This window comes from Cordyceps javanica, chromosome 4 (assembly GCF_051103115.1).
Source record: "Cordyceps javanica chromosome 4, complete sequence".
In the NCBI taxonomy this organism is placed as follows: domain Eukaryota; kingdom Fungi; phylum Ascomycota; class Sordariomycetes; order Hypocreales; family Cordycipitaceae; genus Cordyceps; species Cordyceps javanica.
Window position 1 is genome coordinate 2,595,810 of NC_139298.1, and position 25,621 is coordinate 2,621,430.

At 52.1% G+C, this 25,621-nt stretch overlaps 10 protein-coding genes across 10 annotated transcripts; 6 read left to right on the forward strand and 4 right to left on the reverse strand.

The window, feature by feature from the left end:
* Positions 1–592: 592 nt before the first annotated feature.
* Positions 593–1,972, forward strand: V2A60_006672 (DMT family transporter; the record flags this gene model as incomplete). The annotated part of the gene is made up of 1 exon (XM_083257964.1): positions 593–1,972. The coding sequence occupies one exon, from the start codon at positions 593–595 to the stop codon at positions 1,970–1,972; it is 1,380 nt and encodes a 459-aa protein (XP_083114090.1).
* A 542-nt stretch (positions 1,973–2,514) lies between these two features.
* Positions 2,515–4,589, forward strand: V2A60_006673 (RuvB family ATP-dependent DNA helicase pontin; the record flags this gene model as incomplete). The annotated part of the gene is made up of 4 exons (XM_083257965.1): positions 2,515–2,658; positions 2,729–3,496; positions 3,701–4,032; positions 4,457–4,589. The coding sequence occupies 4 exons, from the start codon at positions 2,515–2,517 to the stop codon at positions 4,587–4,589; spliced, it is 1,377 nt and encodes a 458-aa protein (XP_083114091.1).
* Positions 4,590–8,458: 3,869 nt separating this feature from the next.
* V2A60_006674 (uncharacterized protein) lies at positions 8,459–9,784 on the forward strand (the record flags this gene model as incomplete). The annotated part of the gene is made up of 1 exon (XM_083257966.1): positions 8,459–9,784. One exon carries the CDS (start codon positions 8,459–8,461, stop codon positions 9,782–9,784), a length of 1,326 nt encoding a protein of 441 aa, XP_083114092.1.
* Positions 9,785–10,368: 584 nt separating this feature from the next.
* V2A60_006675 (dynein associated protein-domain-containing protein) lies at positions 10,369–14,408 on the forward strand (the record flags this gene model as incomplete). Its single annotated transcript, XM_083257967.1, has 2 exons — positions 10,369–10,785; positions 10,833–14,408. The coding sequence occupies 2 exons, from the start codon at positions 10,369–10,371 to the stop codon at positions 14,406–14,408; spliced, it is 3,993 nt and encodes a 1,330-aa protein (XP_083114093.1).
* A 314-nt stretch (positions 14,409–14,722) lies between these two features.
* On the reverse strand, positions 14,723–15,619 carry V2A60_006676 (RNA-binding signal recognition particle subunit SEC65; the record flags this gene model as incomplete). Its single annotated transcript, XM_083257968.1, has 1 exon — positions 14,723–15,619. One exon carries the CDS (start codon positions 15,617–15,619, stop codon positions 14,723–14,725), a length of 897 nt encoding a protein of 298 aa, XP_083114094.1.
* Positions 15,620–16,536: 917 nt separating this feature from the next.
* Positions 16,537–17,520, reverse strand: V2A60_006677 (uncharacterized protein; the record flags this gene model as incomplete). Its single annotated transcript, XM_083257969.1, has 1 exon — positions 16,537–17,520. One exon carries the CDS (start codon positions 17,518–17,520, stop codon positions 16,537–16,539), a length of 984 nt encoding a protein of 327 aa, XP_083114095.1.
* A 1,171-nt stretch (positions 17,521–18,691) lies between these two features.
* Positions 18,692–19,771, forward strand: V2A60_006678 (L-asparaginase II; the record flags this gene model as incomplete). The annotated part of the gene is made up of 1 exon (XM_083257970.1): positions 18,692–19,771. One exon carries the CDS (start codon positions 18,692–18,694, stop codon positions 19,769–19,771), a length of 1,080 nt encoding a protein of 359 aa, XP_083114096.1.
* Positions 19,772–20,856: 1,085 nt separating this feature from the next.
* V2A60_006679 (uncharacterized protein) lies at positions 20,857–21,999 on the forward strand (the record flags this gene model as incomplete). The annotated part of the gene is made up of 4 exons (XM_083257971.1): positions 20,857–21,387; positions 21,444–21,570; positions 21,633–21,710; positions 21,773–21,999. The coding sequence occupies 4 exons, from the start codon at positions 20,857–20,859 to the stop codon at positions 21,997–21,999; spliced, it is 963 nt and encodes a 320-aa protein (XP_083114097.1).
* Positions 22,000–22,021: 22 nt separating this feature from the next.
* On the reverse strand, positions 22,022–22,891 carry V2A60_006680 (DUF3425 domain-containing protein; the record flags this gene model as incomplete). The annotated part of the gene is made up of 2 exons (XM_083257972.1): positions 22,022–22,755; positions 22,822–22,891. The coding sequence occupies 2 exons, from the start codon at positions 22,889–22,891 to the stop codon at positions 22,022–22,024; spliced, it is 804 nt and encodes a 267-aa protein (XP_083114098.1).
* A 715-nt stretch (positions 22,892–23,606) lies between these two features.
* On the reverse strand, positions 23,607–24,176 carry V2A60_006681 (uncharacterized protein; the record flags this gene model as incomplete). Its single annotated transcript, XM_083257973.1, has 1 exon — positions 23,607–24,176. The coding sequence occupies one exon, from the start codon at positions 24,174–24,176 to the stop codon at positions 23,607–23,609; it is 570 nt and encodes a 189-aa protein (XP_083114099.1).
* Between the last annotated feature and the right edge of the window lie 1,445 nt (positions 24,177–25,621).

Below are 25,621 nucleotides of genomic sequence, written 5' to 3' on the forward strand. Positions count from 1 at the left end.
AATGCCAAGCAATCATCCACCACCCCGGCTATCTTTCTTGTCACTGATCAGCAACATGTTAGCAGTAACGGGTTGAAAATGTTCATGAGTGGCGCCCCCAAAGTGCGATATCGGGCGCCGCACCGGCCTCTGCCTGCTACCCAATAGCCTGCATAGCCTCCCCTTTGCCCCCCACGGCGTTGGGCTCTCGCTAGCTGCATGTTCATTCGTCGTCGGCCGACTCGTCGAGGGGCAGCCGGTTCCACCTTCTACTCCTCCATCCCCATCCCGTATGGAACCATAGCCAAACATCATCGCCGTAAGATGTGTAGTCGGACTCCACCAGGAAGACCAAGCATGGCCATTGCCCGCCACTGGAGAAATCCTGGGCTATTGCCGCTCGGTTGATGGTTGGGACGTTGCCTCTTTTCCTCTCTCTCTCTCTCTTTCTCTCTCTCCCTCTCTTTTGAGAGGACATTTTTGCCATGGCTACTCTGTTGATTTGGAGGCCTACGCGATTTTCAGAAACTTTCCGTCAGAAGCTTTGCTCTGGATAAGATACGGTGGTTTATGCGACTTCATCTCGCCAGTGTTCGCCCCAGATTCCAGCATCATGTCGCAGGGTAATGGCACCACTTCCGAGGTAGAGCCTGCTTCTCAACACCAGATAGACTCCAACGACACAACAGCGGAACAACATGGATTATCATCAAATCTACTTGGCACAAAGTCCGAAAGTTTTGTGCCCGAAGCTATTCGAGCACTGACTCCGAGCCCAGTTATGAGTGGCCGATTATCACCGTTCCCGCATGGCAATGGGCACACTGGCCTCGACAGCCAGCCCGGATTTTCGCAACCACCGTCATTCATCCGAAGATTCTGGCAAAACAATCTCCCCTCTATATGTGTTGCTTTGGCCCAGTTTTTCGCCGCTCTCATGAATCTCAGTGCCCGATTCATGGAGCTTGAGGGCGACGGCATGCACCCGGTACAGCTCTTATTTTACAGGCAAGGTCTCAGTGCCGTCGGTTGCTCAATATATATGTGGAAGACTGGCTTTCCCGACTTTCCGATTCCACATAAGGGTATTCGCTTGTTACTGTTCATCCGTTCATTTTCAGGTTTCTTTGGCATCTATGGCATGTGGTACTCAATGATGTATTTGCCGCTCGCCGACGCAACGGTCATCACGTTCTTGGCTCCTGGCGTGGCCGGCATCATATGCTATTTTGTACTCCGTGAACCATTCACGAGGATGGAACAACTCGCTACGCTGGTTGCCTTCTTTGGTGTCGTTCTTATTGCACAGCCTGCAACATTGTTCGTCGACTCGAGTAAGAAGCCCAGCCATGAAACACCTGAGCCAGGGACTCTTCCAGGCATGGACCACGAAGCAACGGCAAGCGAGCGCCTCATTGCCGTCGGCGTTGCACTTCTTGGTGTTTTCGGCGCGGCCGGAGCCTTCACTACTCTGCGCGCTATTGGCAAGAAGACCCATCCCCTCATCTCCGTCAACGTTTTTGCAACCGTCAGCACTTTAATGTGTGCAACTATACTGTGCGCGGCGCCAGCGTTGAACGTCTCACAACCTACGTTGCAGTGGAAATTTTCATACACGGTCAAGCAATTGTTGCTTATTGTATTAATCAGCTTCTTCGGTCTGGTTATGCAATTCCTGCTCACCGCAGGTCTTAGCAAGGATAAATCAAACAAAGCCAACTCCATGATATACACTCATATGTTGTTTGCAGCGAGCTTCGACTGGTGGGTTTTTGGCCATAGAATGGGGCTAATCAGCTTTCTGGGATGCACATTGATTCTAGGCAGCGCTATCGGGGTCATGTTTTTGAAGAAGACACCCAAAGTTGTCGCAAAAGTAGAAGATCGTGAGGCACAACAGAACCTCCTGGATGAGGCAGAGGGATCACCTATGCTCATGGATGGCGGTGGCGGGGGTGCAAATACAGAACTCAACATATATCAACCACGGTAGCTATTTTTATAGATAGACACACATATGGATATGGCTTCTTCTTTTTTTCATGTGTCGTATCATAGCCAGAGCTTGTCAAAAAAGCCTGACTGAAGTTTGTGATGGTGCTGGGTAGGTTTCAGTCGATATGCCGACAGTGACACTACCGCCCATCACTGGGTTTCGAATAAGCCTTAGGGAGCCGTAAGAAAACGGACAGAGTATAATTGAGGACCAAAAGCAATGAAATTATGTGATTCACAGACAAATGTAGGCGCAAATGAAGCTCGAAGGTTGTATAGGGTAACCTCGTATCCTAGCGAGCTGAGTGGGCGAGCTCTGGAGTCACGTGAGGCCAGAGGTTTCCGCGGCCGTCGCGACAGCTTCAACCATCCGCCAGCTACTGCGTGGATCGCAAACATTTCGAGGCTTCGCAAACGCCGATTAGCATCAGGAACACGTCATTTTGTGCAGTAAACCGTCGAATTGCATCAAAATACACGTATTGTACTCGAATCTACTTTTATTTCGACGTCTCTGGGCTTCGTCAAGCCGCCACCAACATGGTTCAGATCAGTGAAGTCAAGGGCAACAAGCGCGACAACCGCACGGCAGCGCACACACATATCAAGGGCCTTGGCCTCAAGTCAGATGGACATGCAGAATCGCAAGCTAGCGGCTTCATTGGCCAAATACAGGCTCGCGAGGTAGGAACTTCTGCTGCTCTACATATTTTCCTGGATCGCGAGGAGTCGGCCGCTAATGCAATATTTACAGTCATGTGGCGTCGTTGTCGATCTGATTCGGGCTCACAAGATGGCAGGAAGGGGGGTTCTCCTGGCAGGTGGTCCCGGAACGGGAAAGACAGCGCTGGCTCTGGCCATCAGCCAAGAACTTGGTACCAAGATCCCGTTCTGCCCTATCGTGGGAAGCGAAATCTACTCGACCGAAGTGAAGAAGACAGAGATGCTTATGGAGAACTTCCGCCGAGCCATTGGTCTCAAGGTGCGCGAGACGAAGGAGGTTTACGAAGGCGAAGTCACAGAGCTCACTCCCGAGGAGGCGGAGAATCCACTCGGCGGCTACGGCAAGACGATTAGCACTCTGCTGATCGGTCTCAAGAGCGCCAAGGGGCAAAAGAAGCTGCGTCTAGACCCCAGCATTTACGAGGCCATTCAGAAGGAGCGTGTTACTGTCGGAGACGTCATCTACATTGAAGCCAACACCGGTGCCTGCAAGCGCGTGGGGAGATCTGATGCTTACGCGACCGAATTCGATCTTGAGGCCGAGGAATATGTCCCTCTGCCTAAGGGTGAGGTGCACAAGAAGAAGGAGATTGTTCAGGACGTGACGCTGCACGATCTCGACGTCGCCAATGCCAGACCGCAGGGCGGACAGGACATCATGAGCATGATGGGGCAGTTGATGAAACCCAAGATGACCGAGATCACGGAGAAGCTGCGCACGGAGATCAACAAAGTTGTCAGCAAGTACATTGACCAGGGTGTTGCTGAACTCGTCCCCGGAGTCCTATTCATTGATGAGGTAAGACAAGGCAGTGTTTGAGATGCATATTCTCCGCTCTTCCGGTTACATGGATTTCTGTGTTTCTGTGTCACTCTTGGTCCACTTTCTTCCCATTGCCAGGATGAATGAGAGGGCAAAAAGAAATGAGAAGAAACAAGACAAAATGCCGGAAATGCGCCCTTCTAGACGGATGTTCGCTAACATATCTGGCTGGGGCGGTAGGCGCATATGCTTGATGTGGAATGCTTTACCTATCTGAACCGAGCCCTGGAATCGCCAATCGCGCCCATCGTGGTTCTGGCATCGAACCGCGGAATGTGCAAGATCCGAGGCACTGATGACATTGTTGCGGCCCACGGCATTCCTAGCGACTTCTTAGCCCGCCTTCTCATTATCCCCACAGCACCCTACGAAGCAGATGAGATTAAGCGTATTGTAAAACTACGCGCGACGACCGAGGCTGTGGCTATTACCGATGCGGCCATCGATAAAATCGCAGAGCGCGGTGTGAGCATCAGTCTGAGATACTGCTTGCAGCTCCTGACTCCTGCCAGGTTAGTCCGCCTCCATGTGTTCCTTGTTCGCTGTTTGTCTACGTGTGCGTCACGTATTCGATGCGCTGTCTGCTCCGTTATGTTTCAAAAAGAGAACCAGTGAGCGAGCTCTGCTGCTCTCGCTCTTTTGAAAGCCTGATGAAGTCAAGGGTCCAAGTGGTCCCATTCAATGATCACGCCGCTGATCTTGCTGCCTTTCACTCGCAATCATGCTGTTTTGCCCATTTCTATCCCCCCCCAAAACGCCAATTCTCCATTCTTCACCGGCCGCCAACTGGCTTGTGCTTCACCTGATTCTTTGCTACTATCTTCCCGTCCCCCCCCTTTTTTTCTCATATTCGTGTCTGCCCCATCGCCCCTCCGCCTTGACCACAAGTAGGCTTGGATCCGAGACATTGTCGCTGACCGAAGCACGCAAATACAGCATTCTCGCAAAGGCCAACGGTCGCACCCAGATTGACATCCAGGATGTGACCGAATGCGAGGATCTATTCCTCGATGCTCGCCGTAGTGCCACGCTACTCGGCAGTGAAGCAGGACGGGGTTATTTGTCCTGAGCGCCTGGCGAAAAGAGATGAGGACTAGATGACTGGTAATTTCTCCAATCTATTATTCAGAATCTGAAGGAAATAATGGCGGATTTACTCGATAGAGGGATAATCACTTTCGAAATCGGCAAGGGAGTTAAAGAAACAAGTTGATTGTCGAAAGCGGAACCCCGATTCTTCGGCTAATTGGCAAGCAATGAGCGAAACAGGATGTAACGAGACATAAAAAGTTGGAGAGAATGGTAGTCGCGCAGTGCGGAAATTGCTTTTGCGACGGGAACGGAGGGGCGACTCAAACGGGAGATTTGCCTTGTTGAACGGAGCGGCGCCTTGGACTTTTTTTTTTAAAAAATAAGAGAATAACACGACTTCAATGGGTTTTTTTCTTAGTTGTACTATTTACACGTCAATTTTTGATCATTATTGTTCGTCCTCGCGATGGTTAATTCTGAAAAAACGCATGTTACTGGTAGAAACGAGGTATAGAGACGGACTGGACAAGTTGAGACCCTTGGCTTGTTAGTGTCGATGTTGATGGCGGGCCGTGGCTGTCTAGGTAAAGGAAAAAGAAAAGTTCGTACTTAGTAAGAAGAAATCATGCAGACAATCATGGGATGAAAAAAAAAAGAAAGTACAAGCAAGGAAAACCAACCGTTGGGTTTTCTGTTGCCATTCGATAACGCGAAGTAACCCTTCCTTTTGCAGTGTTGGGCAGCAGTTTGTTTTGGTGCGTGCCGCTCCGTGACAACCTGGGATCGCACGGCTGCTATGCGGAAAGCGGCCGGATGAGTCCCCGGGTTGAATTCCTTTGTGCTCTGCATCAGGAGCGTATTGTTGCGGGTTAAAAATAAATATATGCACGACAGAGCAAGGCAAAGCACACAGTCGAAACAAAGACGGCGGCCCCTCCCTTCCCTAGGGAGGCGGCCGCGGCGGCAATCTCTCGGACCCGATCTCATCCATCACATTTGGCAGGGGGGCGGCGCAGCAAACAGTGCAGTACCCATGACCGCTCGACGAGAGGGACCGGCAGGGTAGCATGTACTGAGTACGTGCGTGCTTGCGCGAGTAAGTACTAAGTAGTGTGTGTGTGATGCAAGTCAGGATGAACAGCCAATTCCCCCGTGGCGCCACCTTTCGACCACACGCCCGTCCAAGACACGAACAGGGGGGAGAAGAGGAAAGAAATGATTGAAGCACAACCACCCACGAATGCAAAAGAGGACACATTCAACATCTCCCCAGTTACGCGCGGATAATCCAACGGGCCTGGCTGGGGCAACGCCGGCATTCGACTCACCTGCCGTTGACTTCGTTCCAAATTTGCGTGCGGTCTCTCTTCTTCAACGGACGGGACGGTTGGTAACACCCGCAAAGAAAAACAAGCAGACAAGATGCGGGTGAGTCAAAACTTACCATTTTGGACTGTTGAGGCTAAGGCTCTCTCGAGTCAACGCGACGGTGTCCTTCAGCTTCTGGACCTTGCGCCCACTGTCTTCCCCCCCCTCCATTTTCTTTCCGTACTGCTGACCTGATTGCCTTTTGACTTTTTTTTTTTTCTGGAGAGCTGTCCATTTGCGTAGTAAACCCAGCTCTCCGGATAAGGGAAAAAGGTAACCGCATCCGGCCCGGCCCCTCATCCTCGAGCGGAACCTACCCGCGAACCATCGAAAATATAGAAGCAAGACCAGCAGAACAACAAACCTTCCGACCGCATCGCGTGTGGCTAGGTTTTTTTGGGCTAATCAATAGTGACAAGAATTGGGGCGCTACCACACCCTCTCGGGGTGGCGGGCGGTGGGCCTGGCACTTGGGTGAGGCTTTTCGTTTTGTCTCAGGGCCGCGCATTCCAGAGGGTCTCACGCAGCACATTCCTGGGCGCGCCCACATTGTCGTCCTTCGGCGAGGCTGGGACTTGCTTCTGTTTGGACAGAAAGCCGGCGAGCTAGTTGAGAAAAGGTTGTCGGGCGAAGATTTGTCTTTAAGAGAAGAGAATCTTAATATACTGCGAGATGGGGAAGGGGGGATGGCAGACGATGGAATTGTTGTTGCAGGAGAACCTGCGCCAGCACGAGTAGTGCTGTCTTGGACGCCGTTATTCTCCCGTCTAGTCTTCTCCATACTCTTGTGCAATGAGAGCTCGCCCAGCCAGGCAAAGGCACCTTGGCGGAGTTCAAGCAAGAATGGGTATGCTGGCCCCCAGTAAGCTTAGCTGGAACACAACCTGAACCTACCCTCTTCCTTTCTTCTTCGATGATATAATACGATGGTGCCTTTTGTTTCCTGCGTCACCTTTGTCCATGAATGCTTTTGTTCTTTTCCTCTTCTCGCCGTGTTTGCCCAGCTATCCTCGAATCGCCATTTGAAGAGAGCGCTGCTTGCCGGATCAGTAGCAGAGTTCGTGCTCCTGCCGTCTTTTCTTTCGTCCATTCGCTTTCGGCCCATTTTCCCGGATCTAGCCCGTCAGCCTTGCCGTCACATTTTCTGGCTGGCCAAGGGTGCTGCCTCGTCTTCTAAGCGCCCACCCGTCGACCTCCTACTCCATCTGGGTTCTTCATCCACACGCAAACTCACCGTCCTCTAGTTTGAGCTTATACCAGCTTTTGGCCCCTCCGATCCTTACCCTTGCCACATCCTGCCGACACAGGGGTGTAGCGCAAACATATGCCGGACAAAGAGACGTTCATTCCGCGTTGAACTTCCAGCCTCCCCCACTCCAGTCGGCTCAACCACCCACCATTAATCACCTTGCTGGAGCCTTTGAAGAATGAGCAGTTCGCCCTTCCAATAACAGCACTCGTTCGAGCATCGCCAATAGTCCCGCGTTGATAGGCTTGTAACGGATCGACATCGCGCACCCGCAAGTTCGTTTCCCCGGCACATCTCCAACAACTTCCGCCGATCGCATTGGAGCCTTCCTCCAACCCCCGCAGTCCCAGACAGGCAGCGCTCTGCGGCCAAGCCAGTTCAATCTCACAGTCTTCAACCACCAAAGTCTGAGCACTTTTCGATACAAACTGCACCATCCATCCCTCGGATTGCTGGCGCATTGTGTTCGCTGCATATTCCCTGCTGTTCGTTGAGCATCAGCGGGTGCCAGTCTGCTGACATTCAAATATGACCCAAGTCTTGTCCTTTGCACCTAGACCTATACATGACACGACGCCACATCTGCCGATGGATCTTGATAGGGCTGTCAGGGTAAGCGGGCCGCAAGGTGTCTTTGCACCGCGACGGTCACCGAGTCCTGGTAGTTCGAGCTTTACCAGAAAACGGGCTGCTTCCCTGACTTCTGTCGATCAAACACATGGCTTATATGAGCAATTGAGCATCAACACCTCCGGACCGGCTATGAAGCCGGACTCTTCGAGAGAAGCCATATGTCTTTGCACGCCAACACCGAAGATACCGCGTCCTCGTAACGGTGGGTTTGATACCAGATCATGTCTCCGTTCTCAGACTAATCACGCGCTGTAGCATTTATCCTATATCGGCAGCATCACCAGTCGCAAGTAACAGCTGACAATCCCAAACTATCAAATCCGGAGATTTCCAAAATAATAGGCGAGAAATGGAAACATGAGGTCGAAGATATAAAAGAAACGTGGAAGAAGCTGGCGGAGGAAGAGAAGCAACGCCACCAACACCAATACCCGAATTACAGATACCAGCCCAGAAGGGGCAGCAAAGTCCAAGGCAGCTGGCCGAATCCCCCGTCCGGAGAGGAATCCGGTCGTTGCGTGAAATGTAGTGGACGAACCATCGCTACACCAAGAACTCCCTCCACGCCAGTAGCAACACCACCTTCCGTCAAAATCGGCCCTCATGGCCAGACTGCCTTGCCCAGCATAGATACCTCAGCGCCGAGGAGGCCGAGTATGGATTTATCGCCTGTCAGCACGCTCCCTCTTCCGCACCAGCAATTACCTCCTGTGAGAGGTTACGAGGACGACCCTACTTCACCGGATGTGAAGCGCCGTAGGGCTAATGGGGCAGGAAATTATCACGCGGTGGGCCGTCTGCATGGAGCTTTCAGTGATGTGCCGCCAGATCCGATGCGCACGTCTCCCGAAGGCGGTCCCTACCAGCCAATGCGTCCATATCCTCATACCTCTCTCCCGGAGATCAGCACAATCCCCAGGTCACATAGTGGACCGATGCCACCGCCGCCACGCCGACCTGGAGGAGGTCCCTGGCCAGAGCAAGAGGTCGCTCGACGGCACAGCGGCTTTGACGAGTCTTTAAGGCTACCACCTCTACAGACAGCGGTGTCACCTTCACCAGTGCGCGCACAAAGCATGGACATGCGACAGCCAATACTGCCTGCGCCCGTGTTTTCTCTCCCTGTTCCTCAAGAGAAGCGATCCAGCAACATAGAAGAAGCAGTGATGTCGATTCCTTTCAAGCGTAAACTCGAAGCATTGTCAAGAATCTCGAGACCTCTTCCAATTCACTCAAGTGAGCAAGATCGTTCGCCGGTCGAAACAAGAGGCGCTGTCATTGCCGTGGAGGGCCCGAATTCCCAGATACTGCACACTGTTGGACAGGCTGTCGAAAAGGCCTTGCTTGCCTGCAGCGAAGTGTCACTTCGCTGCTGGATCCCTGATCCAGAGACGATCGAAACTGATGGTTCTCAACCTACGGCATTGACGACCGGCCTTTCTGCATACATGAAAACGATCCTCTGTTGGCAAGAAAAATCCAGACAGATAACTGCTCATGTCACAAGCAGGAGAGGTGGCGTTTCAGCCACCGATACCCGCCAGACTAGGAACAGGAACGCGGGCGTTCTTGTGCGGCTTGATGCGCCGACACTGACCGAAACGGCGCCATTGTCATCCTTGAAGACGCCAGTGGCTCTTATGAAGGAAGGTTATAGCTTGACAATTTCTGACAAATTCGCCTCGAGCACACCCAACACTGACCTATACCTGCCAGAAAACCACTGGCAATGGATGGCGAATATGTGGCGTGGCACCCCCGGTGCCGATTTAGTCGTGTATGTGCAGGTGAGTGAAGAAGACGAAATCAAGAAATTTGGCGCTGTGGAGATTGTGAAGCACGCGGGTCTTATTGTCGTCAGAGTTCCGAGCGGTACAACTCTTGACGAAGCGACCGAGCGCCGGATGGCTTTTGAGCTGATCGAATGGATGAGGGATGGTACTTTTCTTAATGCGGCACCTCCGAGACGGAGAGATGATTAAGCCGTTAATGATAACAGGCGTTCTGGATATTGCGATTCGACATTTGGGATATCAAAAGTAGGCCAGTCATGGTGCAGTAGAGCAGCGACTTCTTCGGTGTATAGATACGTATCCTAACTTCTATCCTCCGTCATGGATCTGGCGAAAGAATGAAGTAATAGATGAAGGCCCAATGCCTGGTTTGAAATCAATTATAATGAGCCGCGTGACAATAGCTTCCAGGGTCTTGCAAGATGTCTCTCCTTTGTGTCTGGTGTGGTGTGGCTTGCGTGGGGTGGCAGGCTGGCAACCAGCCAGGACGATTTGGAAGCCTAAGATCTAAGGCACCACACCGGTACCTGGCCAATAAAGTGGAGCGCGTGACTGATGGTGGTCGACGCGTTGCTACACTTATTATTAGTGGGCTGTGTTGACCGCAGCTCCTTGGGAGCTTCACTAAGTAACTTAAATGCACATGCTAAGGAGTCGAGCTGCTGGTGACCTGGTCCTACCCAGCGCGCCCGCCTGACACCAAATTTCACCAGAAGAAATACCGAACGTGCTGGCGCCACGATGCACCTGCTTCCCGTTATATCTTCATAATAATGCCTGATTTCAAGCCAGGTCAGATTGTGCAGCTAAACGATGGCCGCAAAGCCACCGTGCGGTTCGCTGGCCAAACCAGCTTCCAGGTGGGCGAGTGGATAGGGGTCGAATTGGAGGACAAGACGGGCAAAAACGATGGCAGTGTCCAGGGACAGCGTTATTTCGACTGCCCACTGGGTTATGGGATGTTTGTCAAGCCCATGATGGCTACCATCATTGCTCAGCCCCCTGCCGCTGCGAAGCCAGGAGTCAAGAAAGTCACACGGCCGAGCAGCTTCATCAATCCAGCTGCAAGCCGTGCCTCGATTGGAAACGATGTCACCCTGAATAGACGCAAGAGCCTTAATGCCCCGAGCCCGAGCCCGGTTTCTCGAACGACTCGTCCTGCTAGCATCGGAAGGCTTCCAGGCTCTACAGTAGGTCCAACATATATTCATGCGACCTCGTTGCTAATCTTCCATAGTCTCCCACCAAGTCGCCAACAAAGCCTTTGAGTGCCGCATCTAGTGCCACAGCTTCGCGAACCGGAACACCATCAAACGCAAGAGTTGCATCGGCCGGAGCGCGAGCACGTACAACCGTTCCTGTTCAACGTACATCTATGGGACCTCCAGCGGCCCCTGCATCACGAACTACGAGACAAGCTTCAGTGTCTTCTGTAGCTTCACGAGGCAGCGGTTCACATACCCGTTCGGTGAGCGGTAGAGTTCCAGCTCCTGCCAGCCTACGACGTCCAGACTCTGCTCGGCGCCCGTCCGCGGATTCGCAGGCTGGTTACGAGAGCAATACGGGCTCACGAAGTGGCGAGACTGCTCCAAATTCACCTATCAAAAGTGATGCTGAGATTCTGTCACCCCAGCCAAAGAGCCCTGTTATGGCTAAAACAAATAACTTGGAGAAGATAGCTGCCGCATCATCAAAGCCGACTACTCATGCAGCCATGCCACGTTCAGTTTCTGGTGGTCCTCTCAACAGAGAAGTTGAAGATTTAAAAGCAAAAGTCAAGGTTTTAGAACGAAAACGCCAGGATGACCGCGACAAACTGAAACAATTGGACAAGGTCCAGACCGAACGAGACAAGTTCTCCGACATTATCCAGAAGCTTCAGGCAAAGTACCAGCCGCAGCAGCAAGAATTACTAGAGCTCCGGAAGCAACTGAAAGAAGCCGAAGTAAGATTTGACTCGGTGGAAGCTCTGCAGGCCGATCATGATACTGCTTTGGAACTCGCAACTCTTGATCGAGAAATGGCGGAAGAGAATTATGAGGTACTGAAGGTTGAGCTGGAGGCTGTGCAGCAAAAAGCCGAAGAACTCGAGTTGGAAGTAGAAATTCTTCGTGAGGAAAATGCAGAATACAGCAAGGGTATGACGCCAGAGGAGAAAACAAGCACAAATTGGATGCAGATGGAGCGCACAAACGAGCGTCTCCGTGAGGCTTTGATCCGACTGCGAGACATTACTCACGAACAAGAAGAAGACCTCAAAGCTCAGATTGTTTTGCTCGAAGAAGACGTTCGCGACCTGAGCAACACCAAAGAAGAGCATGAAAAAACAAAGGAAAGACTAGAGCAATCCGAGGCAGCAGTCGATGATCTCCGCTCGCAACTAGATACTGCTCTTGGCGCCGAAGACATGATTGAAGATCTGACCGAACGAAACATGAGCCTGTCAGAGCAAATGGAAGAACTCAAGGCTGTGATTGAGGACCTGGAGAGCTTGAAAGAAATCAACGATGAACTCGAAATCAACCACGTGCAAAATGAGAAAGAGCTTCAGGAAGAGCTGGATTTCAGAGACAGCGTCATTGCCGAGCAAGCCCGCCGAACCGCCCAACAGGAAGAGAACTTTGAGGACATGGAATACACACTGTCCAGATTCAGAGAGCTCGTTACGAATCTGCAGACAGATTTGGACGATATGCGAGCCTCGCAAGCCGTTACGGAGGGCGAATCGGAGAAGCTGAACGACCGATCGCGCGCCATGATGGATCTCAACATGAAGCTACAGATTTCAGCTGCCAAGACCCAAGTCAAGACAATTGATCTCGAGATGCGACGCCTTGAGGCGCAAGAAGCCGAACAGCATCTTGAGATTGTTAAGCTCTTCCTCCCTGACACATACAAGGAAGAGCAAGACTCTGTCCTCGCACTCCTTCGCTTCCGCAGGCTTGCGTTCAAATCTAACCTACTCAGCGGATTTATTAAGGAGAAGCTCAACGGCCAACCACAGCCTGGTCATGAGGACGACCTTTTTGCTGGCTGCGATGCTGTAGATAAGCTGACCTGGGTCGCGACAATGTGTGACCGGTTTTCCAACGATATGAGCCACTGTTCAATTCCACAGTTTTCGAACTATCGCAATGCTTTGCTCGAAGTTGAGCCGGTTGAGCGTGCTCTCAACAGCTGGATCGACAGCTTGCGTAGGGACGAACTGAGGGAAAAACAGTGTGCCGAAGCGTTGCAGCGAACTATTGCTTTAATGTCTCACCTGGGCGAGGTTCACCTCGCCGATGACGCCCCCGGGTACGCGGACGAGTCTCACATGAAGGCTGTTGTGGTACATAGTCATCTAGAATCTGCTGCTACCTCGTTCAACGCCGCCCGTGCCATGGTTGAGAGAGTCGTTTCTGCTGAGAGTGCTGACGAGGAAATGACACATCTTCTCGCCAAGAAATTCGAAGCCATCATTACGCAAACCCGAAGCACCAAGGTTATTGCTGGCAAGGCTGTTCGCGCGTTGGAGGACCTCAAGACAAGATCGCTTTCCTTGGCACCAGAGAGTCGTGATTTGTTTGAGTCAACCCGCATTGCTAGCGAGGGTATCGCAACCTTGGCTCGTAACATTGGCACAGCGCTCCATGGGCTCTTCACGCAAGATGAAGGACGAACTGAACCATTTACGCACGCTGATGTGCAAAATGCTATTCACGCTGCAGTTCTGGAAACCACATCCTGCAGTGAATCTGACATGTTCTCTCAGTATTTGTCCCAACTGCGCAATCTCCATGGTCTAGTGTCGGAGGTCGTTGGCTTGGCTACCGATCTCAGCCAGGCTCGCGAGTTTGATTCTAGCCCAGCGCCATGGAAGCTCCGGTCACAGGAGCTCAAAGCGCTTAAGGCTGTGCCTGTTGATGCCGAAGAAGAGCTAAGACGACTCAAGGAAGAACACAGTGAAGTTCGCCGAACAATTGCTCAGCGCGACGAGCATCTTAGCACAGCCGCTTTGAAAATCGAGACCCTTGAATCTCGCATGCGTGATGCACAGGCCAACGTCGAACGCATTAACACTCTGCGGCAGGATCTCGAAGCTTCTACAGAACAGGCTGCCAGTCTCAGGGATGATATTCAGAAGCAAGATCGTGAGCTGAAGATGCTCGAATCCGAGCGTGACAAGTGGAAGAAGGTTGCAAGTGACAGCCGCGCGTTTGTCGATGGCGCTGATGCTGCTGGTAACAAGGCTGGGCAAGAGCGTGCTGTTGCCACAGCACGTGAGATGGACGCACTCAAGAACGACATCGAAAGTTTGCAGTCTGCAGTGCGCTACTTACGTGAGGACAACCGCCGGGCTAGACTAACGGAGCAGCAAAACTATGACTGGCTCGCCGAACCGCTCAAGAAGCCCACCAGTGCTACTGAACAGCGGAAAGCCCTGCTGATTGCCGAGGGCAAGGACGTGCTGAGTGAGCTTGTTAAGATCACGTCATCGGCCGGGGTTTTCAACTATAGTTCGATCCCCAAGGATAGACTCGCATGGCGGTCAGCCAAGACGACACCCCAGTACCACGCGGCAAAGCAAACCGAGGATTTTGCGGCCTGGAAGTCGTGGCAAGACTCAGTGGCAAAGAAGAGCGAGTCGCTTCTTCTGCCTGCAGTCCGCAGAACCGTTGGTGGCCCTCATTTGAAACCAGCTGCACGACTGCAGATTCGTCTGCCTGGATTAGACGGCAAGGCGTTGAAGTCTGGCTCTCGAAGTAGGGTGCAAATTGTGGGATCGCGCGAATGGGATGTGCTACAAAGTGCAAGAGTGGCAGCTGTGTAGGACTGAGCCCAGCTATCTGTATACATAATTTATAGAAGAACCCGGTTCGATTAAGGATCGCGTTGGTCACAAACATCGGCAAGCCAAGGACATACTTGGGAGATACCCTTTCGGCGTTAGATCATGTACAATTTATTTCGTTTTTGTTTGGCTTATCATGTATCGCATATCTGATGAGTGGTATTCATATGCGTAGCCGAGTTTCTGATCGGGGGTATAACCAACACGTGTGTGCTAATTCGTTCATTATCGATGCAACTATTCCCCAGCCTTTCTAGTGTTTAAGCTTGGCTAGTCGCTAATCGCCGTATTCCTTATGCCTTTCCCTTCTTTTTATCTTTTTTCTTCTTTCCAACGTCGTCTGAACCGTTTCCACCGGCCGCGCCGGCTTGGCTTGCCATGAGCGCCGACATGGGATCTCCGCCACCCTGCATCTCCTTCATGATGTCCTTGAACAGGTTCTCGGACACGCCGCCTCCAGTCATGGCCGCGCTCATGTACGGCACGTACTCGTTGATCTTCCAGCCGCGGGGCGCCGCGGGCTTGGGGTAGGGCTTGTCCTCGGGCGGGTGGATCTGGCCGCCCATGCGCACGCGGAGGCCGGGCGAGCGCTCCGTCGTCGGGTTCTCCCGGAGGTGCTGGGCGACGAGCATGAAGAGGTGGTGCTTGTTGGCGATCTTGTGCGTCGTCGGGGCCGGGCCGTTGCCGGCGGCGGCCGTGGCGGTGGCGGGCTTGAGGGCGACCTTGACGCGGCCGGGGTTGGCCCAGTCCTTGGGGTGCGTCTTCTCGGGCTCGAGGACCGTCTGCAGGCGCAGCCGCGAGCAGGCGTTTGCAATCTCGCGCGCGAGCGGGTTCCTGACGGCGAGGGCGGAGCTCACGCGGCGGCCCTGGGCGCGGGTCCGCGAGGCGTCAAAGTACAGGGGGTACAGGCTCTGGTAGCCGGCGTACGCGGCGCGCTCGTCGGCCGAGACGGATCGCGTGTTGCTGGGGTTCATCATCATCTGCTGCATGGCCTGCTGCGCGGCGGCTGCGGACGCGGACGCGGACGCAGGGGGTGCGGCGGCCGAGGATGAGGAGGACGCTGCGGCGGCTTTGGGCTCGACTCGTCGCATGATGTCGGTGTCGTCAAAGTCGTCAATGTCAATCTCCTCGGGGTCCGAGACCATGTCGGGGTCACTGTCGGAGACCTCTTCTATTCTGGGATGGGACATTGTGGCGGCCAAGTGGTGGGATGTGTTTGAATATGGTGAGGGACAGCAATCGAGGTGTGTGGATTGAAGTTGGTGATTTTTGGGCTTTTGGTGGGGGTGGGGCAAAGCTGCTGGTGCCCCTCTGATCTGGTGTGCCTACTCGGAGCATTAGCAAGGGAGGCAAATATACATTGAGGAAAGTAATAAGATTGAGATGTAGGTGAATATCTTTTTCTACATCAATGGAAGCATTGGCTTGTGTGAAAAGGAAATCGCCGCAGTGCAGATGATCCGTGGACTCTTCAGAACCTTGGCTGCTAGGGCTGCCCTCTAGATCTAAGAAACGAGGACAGCCCCATGCAGCTGAAAACAAAGCGAAAGTAATACGCTTCAGTTTTTTCAATTAGTTGTCTAAATTTGGTGATGGCAAAGACACAAGGTAAAAGTTGAGCCTGAAAGCCCCTAGCCAAGCGCACACAGCCCAAAATTTACGATTTAATACGACATGCAAAGTAGTACGCATATCTGGTATGACAGGCATAGAATAACGACGACGTCTGCTTCTGAAAACACAAATGTTGGCGACAGCAACTTGAGTAGACTTGCCAAAAGTTGTTATAGCATGACTGGGGCCTCAAGATTGGTGTACAGCTCTCTGCCAACAAAGCCGCAGCAGAGCAATTTCATTGATCATGTGTCCGACCTTGTGTGATCTACTCCATGAGCTGCTACATGAGAGGAATGATGTTTATGAAGGAATGAATGGATTTGGGCTTTCTAGAACAACTAAGTGGGCGCTTACAAACCCAACGGACCTGCGGCCTGCAACCTTACCGACGTTTGATTTACTAGATCAAGTTGCGAAGTTGTATAGACAATTCCCTATATAGTAAATAAACGAGACTATATTCTACTGTGATCTTGTGCCAAGAGCGAGATTATGCCTTGTTCAGCCCACCGTGCTGCTGGAGGATGTCTGCCTCGACATCCTCTGGAAATCCTGCAGGACCATCTCCGATTTCCCAACCGCTGGCATTCACCCAATCCCACGTATCTTGGATAGTTTCTAATGCGGGCCGTATTTTCAACCCGGCTGCAGCTGCCTTTCTACCCGTGCTCTGAAATGTGAAGGCGTATTCCTTTGGGAACCACATTGGTATTTCCATCTTCTTTCCAACGACAGCTTTCGCTACCGCATCACCATCCACCCAATGAAGCGAGGCTCTGCCTCCCGCAGCTTCATTCGCGGCCTCGAGGAGACCCGCCAGCGTGATGTGACTCATGCCCGAGACAGCGTCAAAGACGCCATCCAGCCTGCTTTCCGCCCCGTCAACTAGAAACGCCGCCAGGTCGCGCCCGTCGATGAACTGCAGGGCCAAGTCCTCCGGCCCCGGCGCCAGGGTTGGACCGCCTCTCTCCATCCTGCGCAGCCACCAGGGAAGCCTGCCGGGCGTTGCCTCCCCGGGCCCAACGATCAGACCAGGCCTGACGATGAGGGTCGGCACGCCTGATGCGGAAGCCTCGCGCTCCGAGCCCAGCTTGTCTTTAAAATACTTGACGGGAGTCTTATCGACATCATGAAGCGGCGACGTCTCATCGTAAGGTGCCGGGGATGCTTTGTGGTCATAGACACTCAGGCTGGAGACAAAGGCATAGTGTTTCATGCGGCCCTTGAGAGCGGCTATCGCCTGCCTCACGGCGGAGGCGTCCGAGACCCAAGTGTCAATAACGGCGTCGTAAGAAAGACCATCGAGAGCGGCGTAGCCGTCTTCAGCAAGGCGATCGCCGACCAGGGCTCGCGCCCCTGCCGGCGCTGGCTTGTTGCCACGATTGAAAACAGTGACTTGGTGGCCGCGGGCTAGAGCCTGTTCTGCGACAAGCCGCCCGACGTAGTGGGTTCCGCCTAGAATGAGTAACTGCATGGTTGCGAATTCTATTGTTGAGTCTTGCCAAGAGGGATCTCTTGGGCATCAGCTCTATAAATACATGTAGTTTTTCGACATGAAAAGTACAGGTGGCAGATGTTGCCTAGTTAGGCAGTAGTATTAAGACATGTCTGTTGCGAGACTACCTATTCATATTACCATGATGACGCGCTGTCAAAAGGTGCCTGGTAAAATGGACAGCTGTCAAATTCAGGAGCAAATTCCATCTGCGGTCATAGCCACTCGAAACTCAAACTTTGAGCCGCCGTCTTTTCGAGTCAGTGTTTTGCCTTGTCCTGCCAATGCAGCATCACGGCCACTATAAGTACCTACTATTAGCTCGAGGGTAAGTCGACAGCTCAGCACCTTGGCCACCTGACAGACCCCGCAGGTCTTACTGGCATTCTTCAATTCACCCCCTCCTACCGAGTACATGCACCTCGAATTCTGGCAAACTTCAACCGTTACATGCTACACGCGCAAGTCTGCAAAAATGACCTGCGGTCCGACTCAGCGACGACGATTCCCGACGCGTGTACGACTTCGGATTCAGAACATGGGCTGACCTGCATGCGCTGGCCGTTGGCAGCCCGGCAGCCCCCGACCTTTGTCAACTCTGCCACTGATGCATTTGCTTCACCAACCATCATTCCCACGCACACTATGCCTGAAGAATGAATACGAACGCGCTTTTGCCTGCCTATAGACCTTACTCCGTTCGCATAATAGCCGCGCCGCGCTCGGCCTGCCACTTGGAAACTAGTACTGCATTGTTGCCCAATGGGGCAGTTGATTGACAGCAACCCCTAGATGGTCTCTTGGACTGCGCCGAGTTGTTCTAGCCCATCTTACCTAAGATATGGCTCACAACACCTTCTTCCACTATTGATCAATCGATAACAATGCTGGCAATGCTATCCTGCATCCACTTATTCCAACAAGCGTAGGGCGTACCACTAACTCCTGTTGCAAATCCTCCCTCCCCCCACGAGGCTCCTCGACACGGCTGGAGGCCGGTGGGTAATTCCAATAGCCACTTTAATATGAGTCTTGCTGGCCGGCTTGCTTTCCCAAAACTCAATTCTCTGTTCATTCGTCTGGACAAGATTGTACGACATCAAATTCACACTTCCTAACCAGCCTTTCTACAAGCCACTGCCACTATAGCATGACCAAGACCACTCGCGAAGACGGCTGTATAGTGATTGACAGAAATGGCGTCGTCGAAAACCAGCACGAGCTCCACGCTGTAGTTGTCGATTCGACAGGAAAAATCCTCTTCGCTGTCGGCGATCCAAATCGGGTAACGCTGATTCGCTCAGCAGCGAAGCCCGCCCAGTCCGTCGCCATTGTCGAAACTGGAGCTCTCGAAAAGTATGGCCTAGACGAGGCTGATCTTGCACTCATGTGCGCGTCTCACAGTAGTGAGGACCGACATGTAGAGCGGGCCAGGGGCATACTGGCCAAGGCGGGCAATTCCGAGGACAACCTACGTTGCGGTGGCCATCCCGCGATCCTGCCAGAGAGGAACAGAACATGGATTCGGGCCGGGTTTGAGCCGACGCCGGTATGGAGCAACTGCTCCGGAAAGCATTCCGGCATGCTGGCCGCTGCTCGTGCCATGGGCGCAGAAACGGAGGATTACCATGTACTGTCCCACCCTCTCCAGCAACGCGTCAAGCTGGTCACCGAGGAAATTGCGCAGCTGCCATCCGATCAGGTCAGATGGGCCATTGACGGCTGCAACATGCCTGCGCCGGCTTACCCTCTCATTTATCTGGCGACCACGAATGCCGCATTTGCGGCGGCGGCGGATGCGGCGGCTCGCAACGACGAGAACGTCACCCAGAGGCAGCGGAACATGGCCCGGGTCTTCAACGCCATGTCGACGTACCCTGAAATGGTCGCCGGCGAGGGGCGCTTCTGCACGTCGCTCATGCGGGCGTTCAAGGGCCGTGTGATGGGGAAAGTCGGTGCAGATGCCTGCTACGGTGTCGGCATCCGCGCATGTGAGGAGACGCAGCGCCTCGGCGCAGTCGGATCTGTGGGCATCGCCGCAAAAATTGAAGACGGGAACATGGACATACTCTACAGTGCGGTAGCGGAGCTTCTGGTACGACTGAACATTGGCACAGCGGAAACGCGTGCCGCCCTCGACGGATTCCATTCTGTAGCCATCAAGAATACTGTGGGCGTCGTTACGGGTCACGTCTCGTATCCTTTCAAGCTACAGGCGGTGAAGGGATAAGATTGCGCCATTCAGATCGGCTTCTCAATGATTCGCATAAATTGATCTCATTTTTCCATACCGCATCGCTCAGTAGCATAGAATACCGCGTCCCAACCAGCACATTGCTGACGTGCTTACCGATAATAAGAGCAATCGACTGTGCAGTGTGACTTTACTCAAAGAGTTCAATAGCAAAGCTGTCGGAGTCTACGCTGTGGTAAACAGTTATACCGAGACTCTTATTCGCCTTCTTCCATTTGTGCTTGTCTCATGGATCTAACCAGCGATTGAGTATGTGAGCTGCACACATGGCAACACATCTTGGGCACAGAATGTCGGAGACTAGAACTTGGCATGAGAAGGCATCAATATATCAAAGTCCGCGTACATGACAACGACCATTGCCCGGACTTGTCACCAACACATGCCCCCGGGTTGCGGCTATACGACCGCGCCGCAGTAGTTATTGCCTGAAATGAGACCGAGGACGATGCGCAAACACCTACCATGACAAAAAATCAAAAATCGTAAGGCCGCTTCTGCTGAAACTTCCACCAAAGACCAATTAAAAAATCGGTGGCGAGACCCAGTCTCAAGTATAGACAAACGCCAACCCACTGACAGTGCCAGTGACCTGTCCTACACTAGGAGAGTTGGGTATTTGGCTGCCGAAACCCGATGCATCCGAAGAAACCAAGACATAGTTTCAAGTCCAAGTGCAGGCCAGTCGACAGAAACGGTCTCGGAGTACCGAAAGAGCCGCCTGAAAGCCTGTATTTCCGGAACTGTCGCGTCCTTTTCCCTGGTTGTAGACTGCAATTCGGTCGAGTGGCGTGGTGATGACAGAATTCTAACCAGATATGGAACAGTGCAAACGTTGGCCTATTGTGGATGACAAGAGGCTAACCGATCAGAGAAGATCATGGCGGCAGTTATACAGCAAATCATTCAATGTCATTAGATCGTTGTGGAATCTGTTCATTTGAACTGGAACTTTAGCAAGATATAAAAGACTTCAGCTCCTCTATCCGAGACACGAGTAGAATCTCAATCATTCACTGCCTACAACCCAATCTCGATCCCTTGCTCAAGCTCACTGCAAAATGACTCGCAAGCAGGAAATCCAAAGCTCAGAGGCCATACTCAAAAAGTATGGCAAATTCATTGCCGGCAAGACTATTCTCATCACTGGCGTGGCCGCGGACTCCATCGCCGGCGAGCTGGCCGTTCAACTGAGCGCTGCCGGCCCGGCGTTGCTCATCCTGTCTGCGAGATCGCAAGCTCGAGTCGAGCCCATTGATGCGAAGATCAAGGCGCAAAATCCCAGCGTTGCTACGCGTTTCCTCGAGATGGATCTCTCGAACCAATCCGACGTTCGCCGGGCGGCGGGCAGCCTGTCCGATGTCGCCCAGATTGACCACGTCGCGTGTGTTGCCGGCGTAATGTGGCCCCCGTACAGCAAGACGGTCGATGGCATCGAGTCGCAGTTTGCGACAAACTACCTGGCCAACTTCCAGCTGGTCAACTTGTTGCTGCCGCAGATCAAGGCGGCCGGGCCGGGATCGTCCATCATCGTCGTGGCGAGCTCGGCCGTTCGGAACGGCAAAGTGAATTTTGACGACTTTAACTTTTCGGTAAGAAGTCTCTCACGACTTGTCGATTACTTTTATTTTAATGACAAGAATTACAGGACCCTAGCACGTATACTCCTAGTACTGGCTACAGCCAGTCCAATGCCGCGCGAGTCATGTTTGTGAAGAAGCTGGCGCAGAAGCTCAACGACGAGAAAATTCGCACGTACAGTGTTGATCCTGGAGGTTCGTATTTAATCTCCCGGAAAAGACAGGTAACAATGCTTGTGATTAATAATGTTTAATAGCCGTTCGATCTGGCCTTCAACGGCATTTTACCCAGGAGACTAGAGCCTGGATCGATGATATCCGCGCTTCCGGAAAAAGTAGGCCCCCTGATAATCCCATGACAGTAGCCTGCAGATTTGCACTGACTATTCTTTTCCAGAACTCAGAGACCTCGATGGGAACGAGTATGATCTGCCCGTTTGGACAAGCACGTCTGAAGGCGCAGCGACCATCATTACCGGCATGGTGGACCCGACCATTACAGATACCAATGGGGCATTCTTGCACAACAATGCTGTTGCGGATGAGGAACTGCATTCTCACATTGTTGAAGAAGAAAATTGGGACAGACTGTGGGAGCTGAGCGAGAAGTTGATAGCGCAGTAGTTCCCCTACCGTCTTTGGAGACTCACAGAGCATCGTCTGCAGGACTAGATCCAATCAGTTCTTCGTTTCTTTTCAGCCGCCAGTGATTTGTCGATTGTAAAAGGTCAAAACAGCTTGCAAAAAGCCACCGCCATTTGCGTATAACGGCCCGGGAAATTTCGTAGGCGCTTGGATCCCAAGAGTCGCCCCATACCACCATTCCCACCTGCTGCTCACTGTCGCTCGCACTACCGGCAAACAGATCATGGCACAGCTCGTCCTCGTCATAAAGGCCAGCGCTCAGGAGCATGGCATCTCGAAGAGACGCTACAGGACAGAGATCGATCCAGGGGTGGTGGACAATCTGCCTCTGCAGAGCAGTCGGCCGGAGACTGGGTGGCAGGGTTGCGAGGTCCAGAATAGCAGGTCCGGCAAGATTGAACGGCGACAGAATCTCCTCCCGAAGAAGGTCCAGCGTCAGGTTGAAGTAGGCCGCATTGCGCATCATGGCCCTGACCGTATTATGCTGCGTCACAGAGGTGAGCAGCTTCGCATCCAGTGTATTTGCCAGGCAGTTGCGGACGACTGCGGCTCGCAGACGCTCCAACGCTTCCTTCCGCGCTGAGCCTGTCCACCGGCAAAAGTAGGTTGGTCGTTCAACAGTCGGCGGTGAGGCGGCTCCCTGACGACGACCGTCGCCACCCCCGGTCTTGGCGGAGTAGATTATCCATTTTTGTATAGACGGTTTGCCAGACTGCTGTGTAGCAAGCCTCTTTCCTAAACACGGATTATTGCGTTTGTTAGACGGCATTCTCGATAGTGTCTGGAGATAGCTATACTAACGCCGAGCTTGCTGATTAATTCGGTTCTGTCGCCTCCTGCGTTCTCTGGCACCGTCGGGGGAATCATGCATGTTGGAGAAATCGAGCTTGGAATAGCTCTTCAAGAAAGGGCCCAAAATGAGCAGCAAGTGGCCGAGTTCTTTACTTAAGAATAAGTGTGGTACTTGTGGTAGTTGTAAGATAAAAACACTTGGGTTGAATATTATAGAAACGTTCACGGGCGATTCAGTGGGTCATGTGCGCAAGGGTGGTGGGAGTCTAATAAGTCAGGAGAACTGAACCGTCAATTCTTAGTCAGAAAAAATTGAATATCAATATTTATACGCTCTCGATTCTATGACCAAAGTAGATTAGTAGAGACACTGTTGTGAGATGAGCCGTCTTCACAAAGCAGCCATGCCGTAAAGTTGCCTCGTGGATCACAGGCGCAATAGATAGATTGATACTTTCTGCCGCAATGCTGCCTTGTACTTTGCCTGGGCACTCTAAAAACGAATAGAATGCCACCTGACGATAGATGGAAAGAGCCGACAACAATTGTAGTGTCTCCTCGGTTCCTCAAGTGGGACCAGGTAAAAACAAGATATAGAATGTTCGGGAGACCGTGAAGCTGCGCCAATGTGGTGGAAACCTGGGCAGGTGGCACTACAAGCATCGAATGGCAACTGCGGTCCTGCTTGGGTGCCCGAGATTTACTCATTACGAAGAAGAAACGAAAAACAGCCTTACGTCTTAGTCAACAGCTTGTATAGATATACTGTCCGAGCGAGTACTAGCAAGTTGCCATCAGTCGTAGTGTTTAACGACGAAACTGGGCCCCTTTGCCAGATAATTCTGTTCCTCCCACATCTTGATTAGTTGCGGAGTCCTGTCATCGCTGAAAAAGTCACAGTTTTGCAGTGCTCTCCGAGCAAGCTCGCTGTAGGGACCATGACGATCTGAAATAGCCTTCTCGTACATGTGGGCGCAGATGTGAACGTTGTCAAACGAGACCACCGCAGCCGGTCTCTCAACTGCTTCATCTTCCTCCTGTATAGTGCAGAGTTGGTGGCGGCCATGGGACTGTAGTTTTTTGTCTCGAGCCCTCTCGGCTCGTTTCTTGTCCTTCAGCTTGCGAGCGTAGTCGTCCGTCGAGCATAGAACGCCTGAGCTCTTGACTTCAGGATTGAGCTCAGGATTCTTTGAGAGTTTTCCAAGCCGCTTCTTTACGTCACTGACGTTATTGCTGCTTTCCCGGGCAGGACCGGCCACAGCCTTCCGATATTGCCGCTGGCAGGTGTGGCGGTGCCTCTGGTGACGTAGATAGCAGCAGAAGCAATCTACTCGAGAAACTTCATCCGCAAGAGAGGCAGACATTGCCATTTGCTGGAATAAAGATGTTTCAGGAAGACTATTTGGTCTGGTATATGGCATCTTGTAGGGGTGGACGTTTTATGGTGTCAAGGTACTGGTCAGGTTGCCGAGGGTATAAGTTCAGAACGGAATAAAAGAAATTGTGGAAACCAATAAAATGATCACATTTCTAGAAGTCAAGGATTGAAGATGAACGAGTACCGTAGATGGAACTCTCTCAAGTTATATACATGCCATTAGTGGAAGCTCGTGGCTCCACGTCAAGAAGGAAAAGTTACTTTACGGGCCACAACGCTACTAAAATGCTAAAGACCATTGGTATCAGTATTGAATAGAAGTAGTTAAACCTAAAGAGAACTTCATTTACTAGATTTTACCTTTCACATCGAACTAGCGAGCAAAATTTTGTCACCGGCACCATCTGGGATACAGCAAGTTGTTCTTGTGGTGGTCGTTCTGTTGTAGTTTTGACATTTCCCAGGCGTATCACGATCTGAAATCACGGTTTAAAGATTGAAATTACTTTTTGTAACATGTATCAGTGAAAGATCAATGAGATCTTTGGTCCATGGACGTGAGAGGACGATTGTAGACATATGTTCTGCCGATACCGGATCGAAATTTTTGGGGCTTTTGGCTTTTAAGCGCCGGCAGGGGCACGAAAGGAAGGATAAGAACGGATGAACTAAAAAACACTGAATTTTCTATTAAATCACTTTATGCACCAAGACTATTGAGGATCGCACTTTCTTACGGCGAGCCCCGTAAAATCGCCCTTCAATAACCAACAGTTCCTATCGTGTAGATGTGCTGAGATTCGTACCATATTTTCATTCATTTGAGCCTACAAACGCAAATGGTTCTCCGTCAACAGCTTGTAACCCTTCGAACATCTCCGTTGTTGCTGCCGCTGACGTAGGTTTGTGCTTACTGCATGGGATTGGCACTTTCATATGTGTGCTCCGATTGTCCAGATTGACCTACACGCCTGCTCCCCGTACATGACCGTAGGTCGCGATCGAATCTCGTCTAGAAAAGTTTTGGAATTCTCATACTGAGCTCCTCCGGGTTTACCTCTCTGGTCTTGGGCGGTTGGCCAGCTGGCTGGTCAACTCAATGTTTGGGCATCCGGGCACAGGGCTGATTACTACTTCAAACAACAAGCCGAAATTCCCTCAAATTAAACAAGAGCACTCGAATAGACTATTAATGCGCTTCCTCCAGTAAACATATATCATTGGATTACCACTATACGCTGTGGAAGGGTTGGAAGGATGGGTAGTACATTCTCACTGACGTGCCTTTGCTCATGGCTGACACAACGGCCAACAAAAGCCCGTTGGGCTACAAGAATCTCACCGATAATAGGCTGCCAAAATTGACGAGTAGGTGTTAGTTACTGTGGTAAAAGCTTGATGCTATAGTGGTAGGGAAAATCTACCGCGTTC